This window comes from Balaenoptera musculus, chromosome 16 (assembly GCF_009873245.2).
Source record: "Balaenoptera musculus isolate JJ_BM4_2016_0621 chromosome 16, mBalMus1.pri.v3, whole genome shotgun sequence".
Taxonomy (NCBI): domain Eukaryota; kingdom Metazoa; phylum Chordata; class Mammalia; order Artiodactyla; family Balaenopteridae; genus Balaenoptera; species Balaenoptera musculus.
Genome location: NC_045800.1, coordinates 20073914 through 20087660, shown reverse-complemented (window position 1 = coordinate 20087660; position 13747 = coordinate 20073914). Strand labels below are relative to the sequence as shown.

General features: G+C 36.3%; 2 protein-coding genes across 5 annotated transcripts in view; one reads left to right on the top strand and one right to left on the bottom strand.

Moving 5' to 3' along the window:
- Nucleotides 1–13747, top strand: part of ADD3 (adducin 3) — a 128764-nt gene that overhangs the window by 19454 nt on the left and 95563 nt on the right. The gene's annotated exons all lie outside the window — the stretch shown is intronic.
- On the bottom strand, nucleotides 4105–4368 carry LOC118882635 (ATP synthase subunit f, mitochondrial-like). The gene is given in 1 exon segment (XM_036828729.1): nucleotides 4105–4368. A coding segment is annotated over 1 exon segment (264 nt).

Below are 13747 nucleotides of genomic sequence, written 5' to 3'. Positions count from 1 at the left end.
TTCTAAGGACACTTAGTCCCAAAGGAAATCTTTTCCTCTAGGGACAGAACAATTTACTTTTAAGCAAAATGTGAAAACAAAAAGTGTTGTTACTGCCCTTAAAAATGTGTATGTGAATGTAAAATGGAACAGTTTGACTGATCCTCCAAAAGTTAATGTGGTTTAATGGTTAAAAGTAGTAACATATTGATAGTTTCCATTATGACCCAGCAATTCTATTCCTACATTATACACTCAAGAGAAGTGAAAACATGTTCACACAAAAACTTGTACACCACTGTTCATGGCAGCATTACTCATAATAGCCAAAAAGTGGAAACGACCTAAATGTCTATCAGCTGATTAATGGATAAATAAATGTGGTATATCCATGCAATGGAATATTATTCAATCATAAAAAGGAGTGAAATGCTGATACATTTTACTACGTGGTTGAACCTTGAAAACATTATGCTAAGTGAAAGAAGCAAGACACAAAACGCCACATATTGTATGGTTCCAGTTGTGTGAAATGCACAGAATAGGCATATCCATAGTGACTGAAAGCAGATTGATTAGTGGTTGCCAGGGGCAGGGGATAAGGGAAATAGGGAGTGTCTGCTTAATGTGTACTGGGTTTCCCTTTGGGGTGATGAAAAAGTTCTAGGACTAGATAATGTTGATGGTTGCACAACATTGTGAATATACTAAAAACCACTGAATTGTACAGTTTAAAAGTGAATTTTATGGTGTGTGAATTATATCTCAATTTTTAGAGGAAGATACCAGGAAAAAAAGTATATGTGCACACCCATACGTACACAAGAACAACTGAAACAACTTACATGGATCTTATTTCTAAAATCAAACTGTTTTCCCAGTAGAAAGTTGATGAAGCAAGAATTACCACACTAAACTTGGTTTAGCTTGGTTTGCTTAAAGAGGCAGAGTTAAGATACTTAGATCATTCAGGTAGAAATCAGGAAGCAGTTTGTGATCCTATTGGTGGCAAGTCATGGGTGAATCTAAATGTTTTTAAATACCCAATTTCATGGAGATGACCTAGATAAGCAAAAGAAGGCTCTATTATTATCATTTCTATGGGTTTCAGAGAGCAGGAACCAGTTTATAAATAAGTTTATTAGGTCTTAAGTCATTAAAGATGGCTTAATTTTTTTCCGCATACCTGTAATTAAAAAATATGGAGAACTCAATTCCCAGCAATTTTTTTCGACAACCCAAGATGATATTTACCTTCTTAAAAACATTATTACCATCAAAGAGTTGCCTGTTGAGGAAGTACAGGAAAGGATTGTCTTTAACTTTCATGTACCACTTACCCTAATGTTATTTTTTTATTAAGACATAATTCACATACCATAAAATTTACCCCCTAATTTTATTATGAATATACATATATTCATATATTCCTTTATTAGAATAAAAACATCTGGAGAACAGAGGTCCATATTATTTGAGTGGCTTGATATGTTTTCAGCATTTTAAGGGAAGCATATGAGAACCAGACCGGAACCATAGTGGGAAAAAGAGACACTTATGTAACTGACTCCAGCACCTACCTGAGAGCAATGCTATAGCAACAGTTTAAAGGAAGTGCAGGTGGGCACAGAAAAGGGAAATGTTTATTCCAATGGGAAGAAATAATTCATGGAGGAGGATGGAATTTGAGTTGAGCTTTAGAGGATCTCTTAAATGTTGAAGAGGAGAGTAAATTACTGACCAAAATAATAGGCTATGCAAAGGCATGTGGATCTGTGGATGGATGTGGTGGGAGAGAAAACAGGAAGGTAAGGTTGATAGCACCAGATCATGAAGGCCTTGGGTGCTATTTTAAGAAATTTAGGTTTTATTCTGTGGCACTTATTTTAGCTAAAGAGAGGCATAATCAGATGTGTCTGAGATTTGTTGTTGTGAAGAATGTGGTGATAGAGTGTTGGCAGAGAGGCAAGTTAGGAAGCATTGAGAGATAAGCAAATGAACTGAGGCAATGGCTTTGAGGTTAGAAAGGGAGGAATGGGACATTTTGGAGACAGAAATCCATACAACTTGCTGAACGGTTCAGATGTTGAGAGAACATTTGATCACCAGGGATAGAAATTTAAATATTGTGTTTTACTCCATTTCGAATACTCTGATTTATGACAGAGGCAAGATGCACCTGTAAAACTAGAAATTAGGTGGATTCAGCAAGTCTTGAATGTATCTTTTCCTTACTATACATAAAAGACTTTAGAAATGTGACTATTTCGTAATCTTCTTTAATTTTTACTGCTTGTCAGCTATTACTCAATTTTCCAATCTTTGGATATGTTTTCATTTGTGCATTTGGAAATGGTTGAATAGTCATCATTTCGGCAAAAGAATAGTATTTTTGTTTCCAAATGAAACTGCCTCCCTATGCTGTGCTTTTGTGTTTCGTTTTAAACTTTTGTGTAGTGGAATAATAAAAAAGAACTGAAGGTAGTATTGGGCATTGCAATATTAAGTATTGTACGCTGTCATTACAGGAAGTCATTGTGCCATCTTGAAGTTTCCCCTTTATTACATTTAGTGGTTTATCTTGTAAATTCTAAAGTAACACATGGTAAGCACCTGTAAGAAACAATTAGAAATGTCAAAAGAAGTATGTGCAAAGTCATTTGTTTTTTTCTGTGTAAATTTAGTGGAGAATCCAATCCAATAAGACTTTTTTGCACATTTGTTTAATGAAACAACTAATATACGATTTGGCTCCTCTGATGTTTCTCATCGCTTATTTACAGGCATGATGGGCCATTTTTGTTTGTTTGTAATTCCCTTTAATAAAACATGTACAAAGAGAGTGTTATATTAGGACACAGTGCTTTTATAAATGGCTGAAAGAAGATACCAGATTTGACAGAACTGACTTCTAAAATATCGCAGTATAAAACTTGCTTTCGTGCTTAAAAATTCTAAGTATTAAGTAATGTTTAAAATAACCTATTCAAAAGCAACTCAATAAAATTAAAAAATATTTTATGGACATTACAATATAATGAGAGTTTAAAAATCAGAAACAAGAGCACTCGCTGACTTGTTTTTAAAGCAAGAATGATTTTATTAACTTGATTTCTAAGGTAAACTTACTATTTGGGTCACATTTTTACGAAATCAATTTCATTTAAAAATATTTGAAATTAACTTTTGAGTATGAAATATGAGGACATGAAACAAAATCCAAAAGGCACAAAAGAGTATAAAGTGAAAGTAAGTTGTCACTCCATCCCTGAACTACTACACTTTCTTTCTTCCTTGTATATTATTCAAGAGATAGTTTTCATTCTTTATTTTTAAATTCCTGAATCAAGGCTTTGCCTGCCTACACCTGGTGGCTGAATTGCTGCAAAAGAAATATAGCTTTAGGCTCAAAACAACCTGGGGAAATAGCCAGCCCTGTTCTTCTCATAGGTGTGGTTTCTAGGTTCATTGTCTCTTTTTATTAAAGAGTGTGCTTTCCTAGCTTCCCCTCCACTTAAGGCAAAGGTATGGAAAGTGGGAGGTGGTAATTGTAATCATCTTTCACTCATATTTTACCCTAGGCAATGACAAGTAACTTTTATGAAGTGATACATGCTAACAAAGCAAATTCCAGCTGAGAAGTGCTCCCATGCAAAAACATTCTCTAGTACCTAAGAAAAAGAATGGTCAGCCTTTCCCATCTTTGTGCATCTACCCTGTTATGCCAGCTGGACTGGACTGCTTCTAAAACTTTACTTTTAGTTTTTTAGTGCTTGGCATTATTTTGTTGACTCTGCCTTTGGCTGTCCACCAAGTCATAAGATTTTCTCCCAAGCCTTGGGATTACCTGACTTGGTTTCTTTTCTTCTTTCGATGGTATTTAATAGAATGTCATTCCTATGGAGATACTGTAAATAATAGTTTCATATTTGTGCTATGTGTGGAAAGGTCCCTTTAAAAAGTTTTCCAGTGTATTTTTAAATTTTTGCACTGGTTATCTTTTATTGGTCATTGTTTTCAATTAACATATGAAAAGATTCAGCAGTGATCAGGTTCCTCAAGGAGGAGTGTCGGGCAAAGGTCATGGTCAGGAAAGCACCGTGTGTCCTCTGCACTGGGCCTTCTTCAGTGGTATTTGCAGAGCTGCTCATGTTTGAGTTCCTTCTAAGAAAGGCAGTAGTTGAAAAGCACCTAAGCTGCCAGTACTGTAGAAACCCCAGCAGTGTTTCCTTTCTTCACGTTGACATACCTGTTGTCATACCACTGGTAACCTCTTTGGAACACTCCGGCAATGCCCTTAGGGGCAAAATCCTGCCTCAGTATCCAACTTGGCAGCTCCCCTATTTTAACATCCATGAGTTTCTTCTTCACTGGTGCAACTGATGCCATCTTGGAGTCCTGGGTGTCTGCCAATACTTTTTATTGTGCTAAAATACACATAATACAAAATTTACCATTTTAGCCATTTTTAAGTGTACAGTTCAGTGGTATTAAATACATTCATAATGTTGGGTAAACATCACCAACATCAGTTTCCAGAACTGTTTTCATCTTGTAACACTGAAATTTTATACCGATTCAACAATAACTTCCCATTCCCCCTCCTATATTCCTGGATCAGAAATATTAAGATCAAGATTTTGGGTGATACAAAATCTGTTATTCCTGTTCCTAATCAAGATTGTAATTTGAAACCCTGTATACAGGTCTGTATTATGCAGCAAAGATTGACATTCAATCTTGAATATATGATTGACATTCAAGACGCAGGAATTGAGACAAGGGGCACAGAACCTATGACCTTTGATACATATTTCAAAGTGAAAAATTTAGCTGCATTATAATTGGAAGAGACCTCACCTCTCAGCTGTGTAAATTATATGTTGGTGGATGGGAGAGGGGGTGATAATTATGGGAGAGGCAGGGATCAGCAAACTGGTGCTAGCTGACCTCTGCCCCCATGACCCAATAAAAAGGAATTTTCCCCAGTAATAGAAATTGGGGTTCCACAGGTTTGCAGGTTTCATTGGATGCTAAAATTCTGCCTTTGTTGAATCATTCAGACTTTCTATTATGAGCAGAAGTGGGAATTCTCTGTAAACTTTATCATTTGGAGAGGCAAAGTTTGGGAGAGTAAAGAGGAGGATGAAATCTAGACTCATAGAATTTTGGAAACCCTCACCTCATTTTTGTGGGCGAAGGACTTGGTTTGATTGAGTGAAATGACATGTTCAGAGTGGCTGATCTAGACTCACAACTGTGATTCCTGACTCTCAGCCTAGTGCTTTTTCTACTTTATCACATTACCAGCCATCTTAACCCATTCATGCAATTCTAGGGTGAGGGAGTTCACCAGAATTCCACTTGACCTTCCTTAGAGCAGGGTTTAGGCAGGATGGGAGACCTTCATCTCTTAGGGATTTGAAGCTGCTTTTCAAGAAATAGTTGGTACCTTTCTTTGTTTTAATCTTTCATTGAATTAGGGAGTGTATTGTAAAGAAGTTTTTCTTCTAAAAATCTGGACCATGCCGTGAACTTTCTTGTTATCTTGACGAAAAGCTATGCTGATCTTCTATATATAGTTCCAGTTGAAGCATGCTCACCACTGAAGCAAGTCATGTACATGGTAAATGTTACTGACATGTTTAGGAACATTATATTAAAAACTCAAACTAGATGTGTTTGGCTGCCTTGATTTTTTTTTTTTCTTTCTGGAAAAGAACATATTTAAATGAGAAACAGTTCCACCCTCTGATGAAAAGAAAAAGTTTTAGGTCATTTGTTTCAGTAAAATAGATGATAGAATTTATGGCCCCAATTTTCCATTATTTTCAACTAAGTGTACCATTACATAAGGCACAGTGAAGGAAGAAATTGGTCATATTAGAAATGTTAATGTTTTAGTATAATTTTGTGATTAAACTCATTTATCAAATAAGATTTTTAGCCATCATATGTTGCATCATACCAAGGACTTTGAATGGAATCTATCAGATTTTTTTTTCAGTGTTTTGGTATAGCATTTGGTTTCATGACAACAGTTTCAGTAGGCAGTGTTCAAGATAACCTGGTCTTTTCAAAATATTTACTACATATGGCCTTATGTAATACATCCTTCTCAGGAACTGAAAAGACTCATTATTATGGTGGGTGTGTAAATAAAATATAATTGCTTTTGATTTTACTATGAGTATAAAAGATGTGTTTTGATCTGATTTTAAGCCAATGTTAATAGGAGTAGGTACAAGGTCAGAGTACTTTCTGGAGAACTTTGAGTTCAGTGTTTAAGTTGATTTAAACTACTTGGGGGCTAGCTGTGTTTCATGATGACAGTATTTGTATTTAAAACCTTATAGGTCAATTTTATGAAAACCATGTCATGTTTCTTTTAAGTTAATTATTGATTTTTTAAAAGCTTCTATTGGTGCTTCTCCCTGAGATTTTGGTCTGTAGAGAATAAAATGTCTTTTAAATAGACGCTTCAATTACCTGAAATTCCTTGGGTCCTTTAATGGAAGATAACCAAATGATTAAGCACACAAGGGAGTTTCAGGGATGTATTGGAAGCAATGACTTCTAGGTGGGTGCTAAAGTCAGCGCACTTTGACTCCTGTATCTTCTTTGGTCTACTGTACTTACAGTCAACATTCAGAGGGAAAACTGTAATATTTTGCACAAGTCTTAAGCAATAAAGATAAATGTATTCACGAATGTATATGAAACCAGAAGTTGGAATGATGGCTTTTAGATTTTGGAGGAACATGAGTGAGAAGGCCACATGTTTGGCTGGTTACTATAAGAATTGACATTTATTTACCATTTATGATCAGAATAATTAATTATGGGTTTCTCCAAAGTGTTTTGATAGCCCACTACATTTTCTTTTAAGAGGTTTAGTCATAAGGGTTTGGACCTTCTGTTCAGGGATGGCTTTTGTACACAGTTTGATTTGAAGTCTCATATGAAGGCCCTAGACTACTGCTGTCCCCTTCCCCAAAATACAAGTGTAATTTAAAATTTTCTAGTAGCCATGTTGAAAAAAAATAAAAAGAAACGTGTGAATTTTATTGAACACAATTTAAAAATATCCAACATGTAATCAATATTAATGAAGTGTTGATTAATTGAAATATTGATTTAGTGAAAGATTAATGAAGTATTTTGCTCTTTTTTCAATATACCAAGTCTTTGAAATCCTGTACTTATTTTACATTTTAGTACATCTCAGTTCACACTGGCTGCATTTCAAGTACTCAGTGGTCACATGTGGCTGGTGGCTACCAAATTGGACATTACAGCTCTAGAACATCTTTCTCTTTTGTCCCACATCAGTGTTGAGGATTCTTCCACTAGAAATTTATTTTGGGGGGACTACAGTCTTGCCATCTATCTCTATGTATGCTCTTCTATAATTGAGTGGAAAATGAAAAACTCCATAGAGAAAAAACAATTCTCAATCATATTTGTTTTAACAATTTTTCACCTTTACAGAAACTAGTACTTATGAAGAAATGCCAGTATTACTGAATGAGAACTTTAGAGGGCAGCTTCAGTTGGTGTGCGTAGGTGAAGAGAGCTGGGGTAGAAAAGGAAGAGTCAGCACTGCGTAGTGGAAATAGGACAGATCTGACTTTGAATCCTGCTTGGCCTTGAGCAAGTTACTTCACTTCTCTGAGCCTTTTTACTTTATTCATGTGTAAAATTGGGATAAAATTACCTATCTCTTGAGTTGCTATGAAGATTAAATAAGATGATGTATGTGAAGTATGTCCTGTGTATCTGGTACCTATGAGGTGCTCAATAAGTTTGTGTTGAGTAAATGATTGTTGCTTGCTTATGTCCCCCACTCCCAAATCCCTGCTTGTGAGAGGAATAAGGAAGGAGGTAGGTATGCCTAAAATAAATGTCGAAATAGAGTAAAGAAACCTATCCCGTTTACTAAACTGATGGGGATTCAATGTTTGTCCAGAACAAACTAGTCCCTAAGCATTGTGGTTAATTGAGATTTTAATTCAGGACCGTTATCTGAAAGATTCACAAAGTAATGATGTGAAATAGTTCGTACCCTACATTGTTGAAATAGAAATGAATTTTGCCAATTTTATTTCAGTATACTTATTTCAGTAATCAGTAAAAATAGCACCTGCAAATATTTCTAAAATTTGTTTCAATTATTTAAGAGAAAAATCTCAATTATTAAAGATACCTCTTTATCTTTTTACTGCAAGGGATTTTGCAATTTGGAATTTATGTTTTGCATCTACTTCAGAAGGCTTGTCTTCAGAGTAATAGTATACTGATGATTGTAAACTTGTGTAGTAATTGGAACTGAGGAAAACTTCTAAATGGAAGGAAAGCTGCCACTTTGTGACTAAGCTTTATGTTACAATGCAAATGACCTTTTGTTCTTGCTCAGGCATTAACATCAATTTGTATTTTTAGATAGAACGGGGACTTTCTGTGTCATTAGCTGTATAGCATGTTCTGAATCTATTTAGGAGGGAGTTTTCAATCATACATATATTTCTGATTTGCTATGCATTTTGAGAAATTTATAATTCATTGAAATGTGGGAAAGCGTGGAGTGTTCTGAATAGATGATTAGATTAGATATGAACTTTTCAAAGCTTTGTGTGCACCCAGTGTGTAGCCCACATCTGTGGTAATGTTCTTGGAAATCGGTCACGTTTGAAGATTCAGTTCTTTGCCAATAGCATCTGGTTGCACTTTGCATTACAGACTTTGAAAGCAGTTTTTGAATTGCAAAAGAGCAAACCACATGACACATTTTCTTACCTGACTGAAAGTTGTTTACAGTTATAGGTGAACTTTAACAAACAACGTAACTAAAGGCATAATTGTCCAAATGCATGGATTGTTGTCACTGACACCTGAGATAGAGGATTCTTATAGTTACCAGCTTTTCAAGTTGTCCAGACTTTTTCATTATTCTAGTGACCCCTGACAGAGGTCTTATTTACTATAAAAGTTCTTAAAGGTTTGTGGAATTTTGAAGGCACTGACCTGGTTGGAATACACTGTGCTGATTGGCAATCAAGAAATGGTGTTAATTGACGTGATTGGCATTTCTCTACCAATTTCTTACAGCTCCCTACAGGTGTTACTAGTTACATTCTTGTGTAGATCTTTGTCATAACTGATTGTGTGAGCTTTTGATATAATAATAGTAATCTAGGGCTAGGCAACCTAGAGAAGATTTGTGCCATGTATTAAGTGGCATGAATCTAGGCTAACCTGTGAACTAGGCAATATATGTCCTTGGTTTCCTTAAGATTCCCTTCTCAGCACCCCCTTTTTTTGCTTTCTTTTGCTTTCTTCCTCTTGAGTTTCCAGGTGGCTAACCTGTATCAGATAATCTCTGTTGAAATGTTAGTTAATTAGTTCACTGCTTTTCCAGAGATGTTTACATTTTAAAAGGGAGATCTTTTAATAACAAGGCTTTCAAGGTCCCTAGTGGGGTAGTGAGTAACAAGTATTGGGGTTGATTCTGTGGACTGGGCCCAGGCTTGGTGTCAGGATTGTAGGGCCCCACTGTCCAATACAGCAAGCACTAGCTGCGTGTAGCTACTGACCACCTGAAATGTAGCTAGAATTAATTGAGATGTACTGTTAAGTGTAAAATACACACTAGATTTCTAAGACTTAGTACAAGAAAAAGACTGTAAAATAACTCAATTTTTATATTTATGACATGTTGAAATGATGATATTTTGATATATTGGGTTAAATAAAATATATTATTAAAATTAATTTACCCTGTTTCTTTTTACGTTTTTAATGTGACTACTAGAAAATTTGAAAGCAGTTATGGGGACTTCCCTGGTGGTGCAGTGGTTAAGAATCCGCCTGCCAACGCAGGGGACAAGGGTTCGAACCCTGGTCTAGGAAGATCCCACGTGCCGCGGAGCAGCTAAGCCCGTGCGCCACAACTGCTGAGCCTGTGCTCTAGAGACCGTGAGCCACAACTACTGAAACCCACGCGCCTAGAGCCCGTGCTCCGCAACAAGAGAAGCCACCGCAGTGAGAAGCCTGCGCACCGCGACGAAGAGTAGCCCCTGCTCGCTGCAACTAGAGAAAGCCCACGCACAGCAACGAAGACCCAACGCAGCCAAAATAAATAAATATATAAATTTATTTTAAAAAAATAAAATAAAAGCAGTTATGGCTCACATTTTATTTCTATTGGACAATGCTATTATAAGGACAAGAGAGTTTATGTTGTGTTCTTACTGTTGGGAGCTTGCAGAGGTTCAGGGAAATGCTCCCTCAGGATGCCTTAGCTACAGCTATTCCAGCTGACTTGGCTGGGCCACTTTGTATTACAGTGCTGTTTTGAGAGCTGTTGCCTACAAGCAGCCACTGTCTCTCCTTGTTCTCTAACTCTCCCAATTCTTGAAGTAAGTATGTATGTATGTATGTATTTATGTATTTATTTATTTTCATGAGGAATTAAAAAAAAAATTTCTCTGCCCACAACCTCTAACGGTTGTTATCTCCTGACTAGCTTCTTCTTGAAGGTAGGTGATTAAAAAGATAAATTTATAGCTACTATTTATTGGGCACTGGCCATGTACCAGATACTGTGCTAGATACTTTACATAAAATCTTGAATCCTAACATCACTTCTTCAAGATTGATAATTATAAATGGCAAAAGAGATTCAGATACATTGTGACTTTGCCCTGGGTCAGCTAGTGGCAGCTATGTGGCAAAATCAGGATTCCATCCCAAATCTCTCTGATTCCAGAGCCATTGTTCTTTCTGCTTTATTATGCTCTACTCATGTTTTCCATTAACTATGTGTGTACTTTAGTCTGAAACAGAGTGCTCTATGTAAAGGGATCTCTTGCCAAATGGTGTTGACTGATCTTTAAGTTGATTTCCTTTGTCTTGGTGAATGACTTCAGTGCTCCTGATTCCAGGTCGCTTTCCTTCCCTGTCTAGTACCTAGTGAGTGGCCCAGACATTAATGGAGAGACTTAAGCTTATTGACAGCTTGTTGAGCAGGACAGATAATCTAAAAGCCTCCTGTGAAAGAGCATCCCTTCCACCTTTAAAGTCAATCAACAAAGAATGTTTCAGATGCCTTCAGGAAGAGATACAAGAAGAGAACTCTGAATGCCAGGAATATCAAATCTTAGACTTCAGAGACTGGCCGTATAAGGAAGGGGCTTTTTATAGACAAAGGGGGTGAAGTAAAATAATGGGATAGAATAAGCGTATTGAGCTGGATAAGTCTTGTATAATCCTAGGTCATCGTTTAATGGCTGTGTCCTTGACATTGTTGCATTAAGAATGAGAGCAAGGGGAAATAGTCCATGTGTTGGCATGCTTGTCTATAAATTAGAGTAGATATAGTCATAACTCATGAGTGCTCTGGAAGGCTGGATGCTGCATTTACTCTGCTGCCTTCACTTAGGCTCAAGCAAATTTTTGAAAAAAATAAGGGGAGAAAAGGAAGATCAAAGAGGTTCAAGGAGTGAAACTAGACTGGAGGTGGGCCACAGGGAGGTTTGGGCAAATTCAAAAATGCAAAGCCCTTTTATACATGTACACACATTATATTGATAATACTAAAAGCTGTGTAAACTGTAAAATACTGTTATTTCCGGAAAGAAACTGTGATATACTAGAAAGAAAATAAAATTTCTAACTAGGTGGTGTAGATTCAATTTTCCCAGCTCTACCACCCCTAACTGTGTAACCCTAGGAAATTATAGAATCTGAGATAATCATTGTCTTTCTACCTCTCTGACTTTCCTTCATGGTTTAATAAGATTGTGATGAGTTTGGAAACACTTTGGGTATGCTCATGTGCTGTATGCATGTTTTTAGTGTTTTTATACTGTAATTTACTCTTCATCTGAAGTGTTGCTTACCTATGAAACTTCATTGAGAGGAAAAAATGGGTACCCAAGAACACACATGATAAAGGGAAGTTAGAGTTAAATGGCCAACAAGTAGGACTAATTTGGCTCACATCCCTAGGCTTTATAAAAGGGACAGTGGCAGCCTTGTGGGTGAAGGGAATGTGGACCTAATTGCTTATTTAATTCATTCATCCTTTTAACCCCTTTTAAAACTTGACTTTTGTAGGTCGATTATGTAATGCATGAGTGTGCAACCACACACGATGTTTCTCTTTAAGTGAAAAGCCCTATTCAATGACTATTTTTAAAAAGATTTTGATATATTTATAGTAATAAACCTGGTTTGCATTTCTTTGAGGCTCATGGTCTTCAACTTCCGACCAAGTTAGTAAAGGGTTGCTATAACTACCAGATGGCAGTCTTTCTTAATCCAGTGTTAGACATCAACAGACTTACACAGAATGAATGTAAGCAGAATTGAAGCAAAGAATTTGAAGTATTATTTAAACTGCTCATCTTGTAAATTTAGCATAAAGAGGATAAGTTGAATGTATTCATCTTACCATACAATTGTTTGGTTCTCAGGGCAATCCCGGAATGCATCTTTAGTTTGTATTCCATGTAAAATGCTGGCTACAGGGATATTTTGCCAAATGCCAGTTTGAAATTTACTTGGGATCCATCCAGCTGGCAGATCAGTTGTGCTAATCAGATGAGCCCATTTCTGGGGAATGGAATTTCATAGCAGGAGCAGTATCCTTGAAGTATAGTTATTTTTAAAATAAATTAAATTTTAATTTTAAAATTCTCATGTGCTATATTGAAATGTATATAGTATAAACATTGTATTATATGTAGTGCAGATACTTCATGCATTTTTATAAATAATAAACAGCAGGAACAGTAGGTTCATTGTATTGTATTCATTTGTTTTTCATTTCTATTTTGAGTTCCTGGGATCATAACTTGCTTCCCCTTAATCTCTATGAACAAGAAAGATACTGAAGTGCAGATGGGTTAAACCTAGTAAAGGTAGGCAACTCACTTTCTGTGTAGAATTAGCTTTAAACTAATACTCTGTTTAAGGTGTGGTGGTAGATAGGCTTAGTGAAAGACAACTTAGCACAAATGAAAAAGAATTCAAACAACATACATGGGGATTAGACCTGAAGAACCAATATGACTCCTTTTTATCCTCAAAGTTAACCTGTATAAGTGTTAATATACACTTTCATGTTCACATTAGAAACCTCGTGCCCCAGAGTAGCATTTCCCACAGTATGTTCTGTAGATCATTAGTTCTAAAAGATTTCCCAGGAAAAATAGTTCCAAATATGTTTGGGAAACTATTTTCTGCACTCTTTCTCTTAAAGGCTCATAATGAACATTAGCATAGCAAAGACTGAGAAGTATTGCTAAGTACTGGGTTTACCTTAAAAAAAAAAAAAAACCTCAGTGTATCGCAAATTAAATATGTCACATAGACCAGGGAAATAAATAAATCAATCAGTCTCTCTGATAAAATGTATTAATATCCCATGGAACTCTTGTTTCTTAGAATATACTGGGGGGAAATAATGCCCTTAAGTAATGTGTTAGCAGATCTCAGAGCTTATTTTTGTGATTACTCTTTTTTTAAAAAAAAATATTTATTTATTTATTTATTTATTTATTTATGGCTGTGTTGGGTCTTCGTTTCTGTGCGAGGGCTTTCTCTAGTTGCGGCAAGTGGGGGCCACTCTTCATCGCGGTGCGCGGGCCTCTCACTATCGCGACCTCTCTTGTTGCGGAGCACAGGCTCCAGACGCGCAGGCTCAGTAATTGTGGCTCACGGGCCTAGTTGCTCCGTGGCATGTGGGATCTTCCCAGACCAGTGC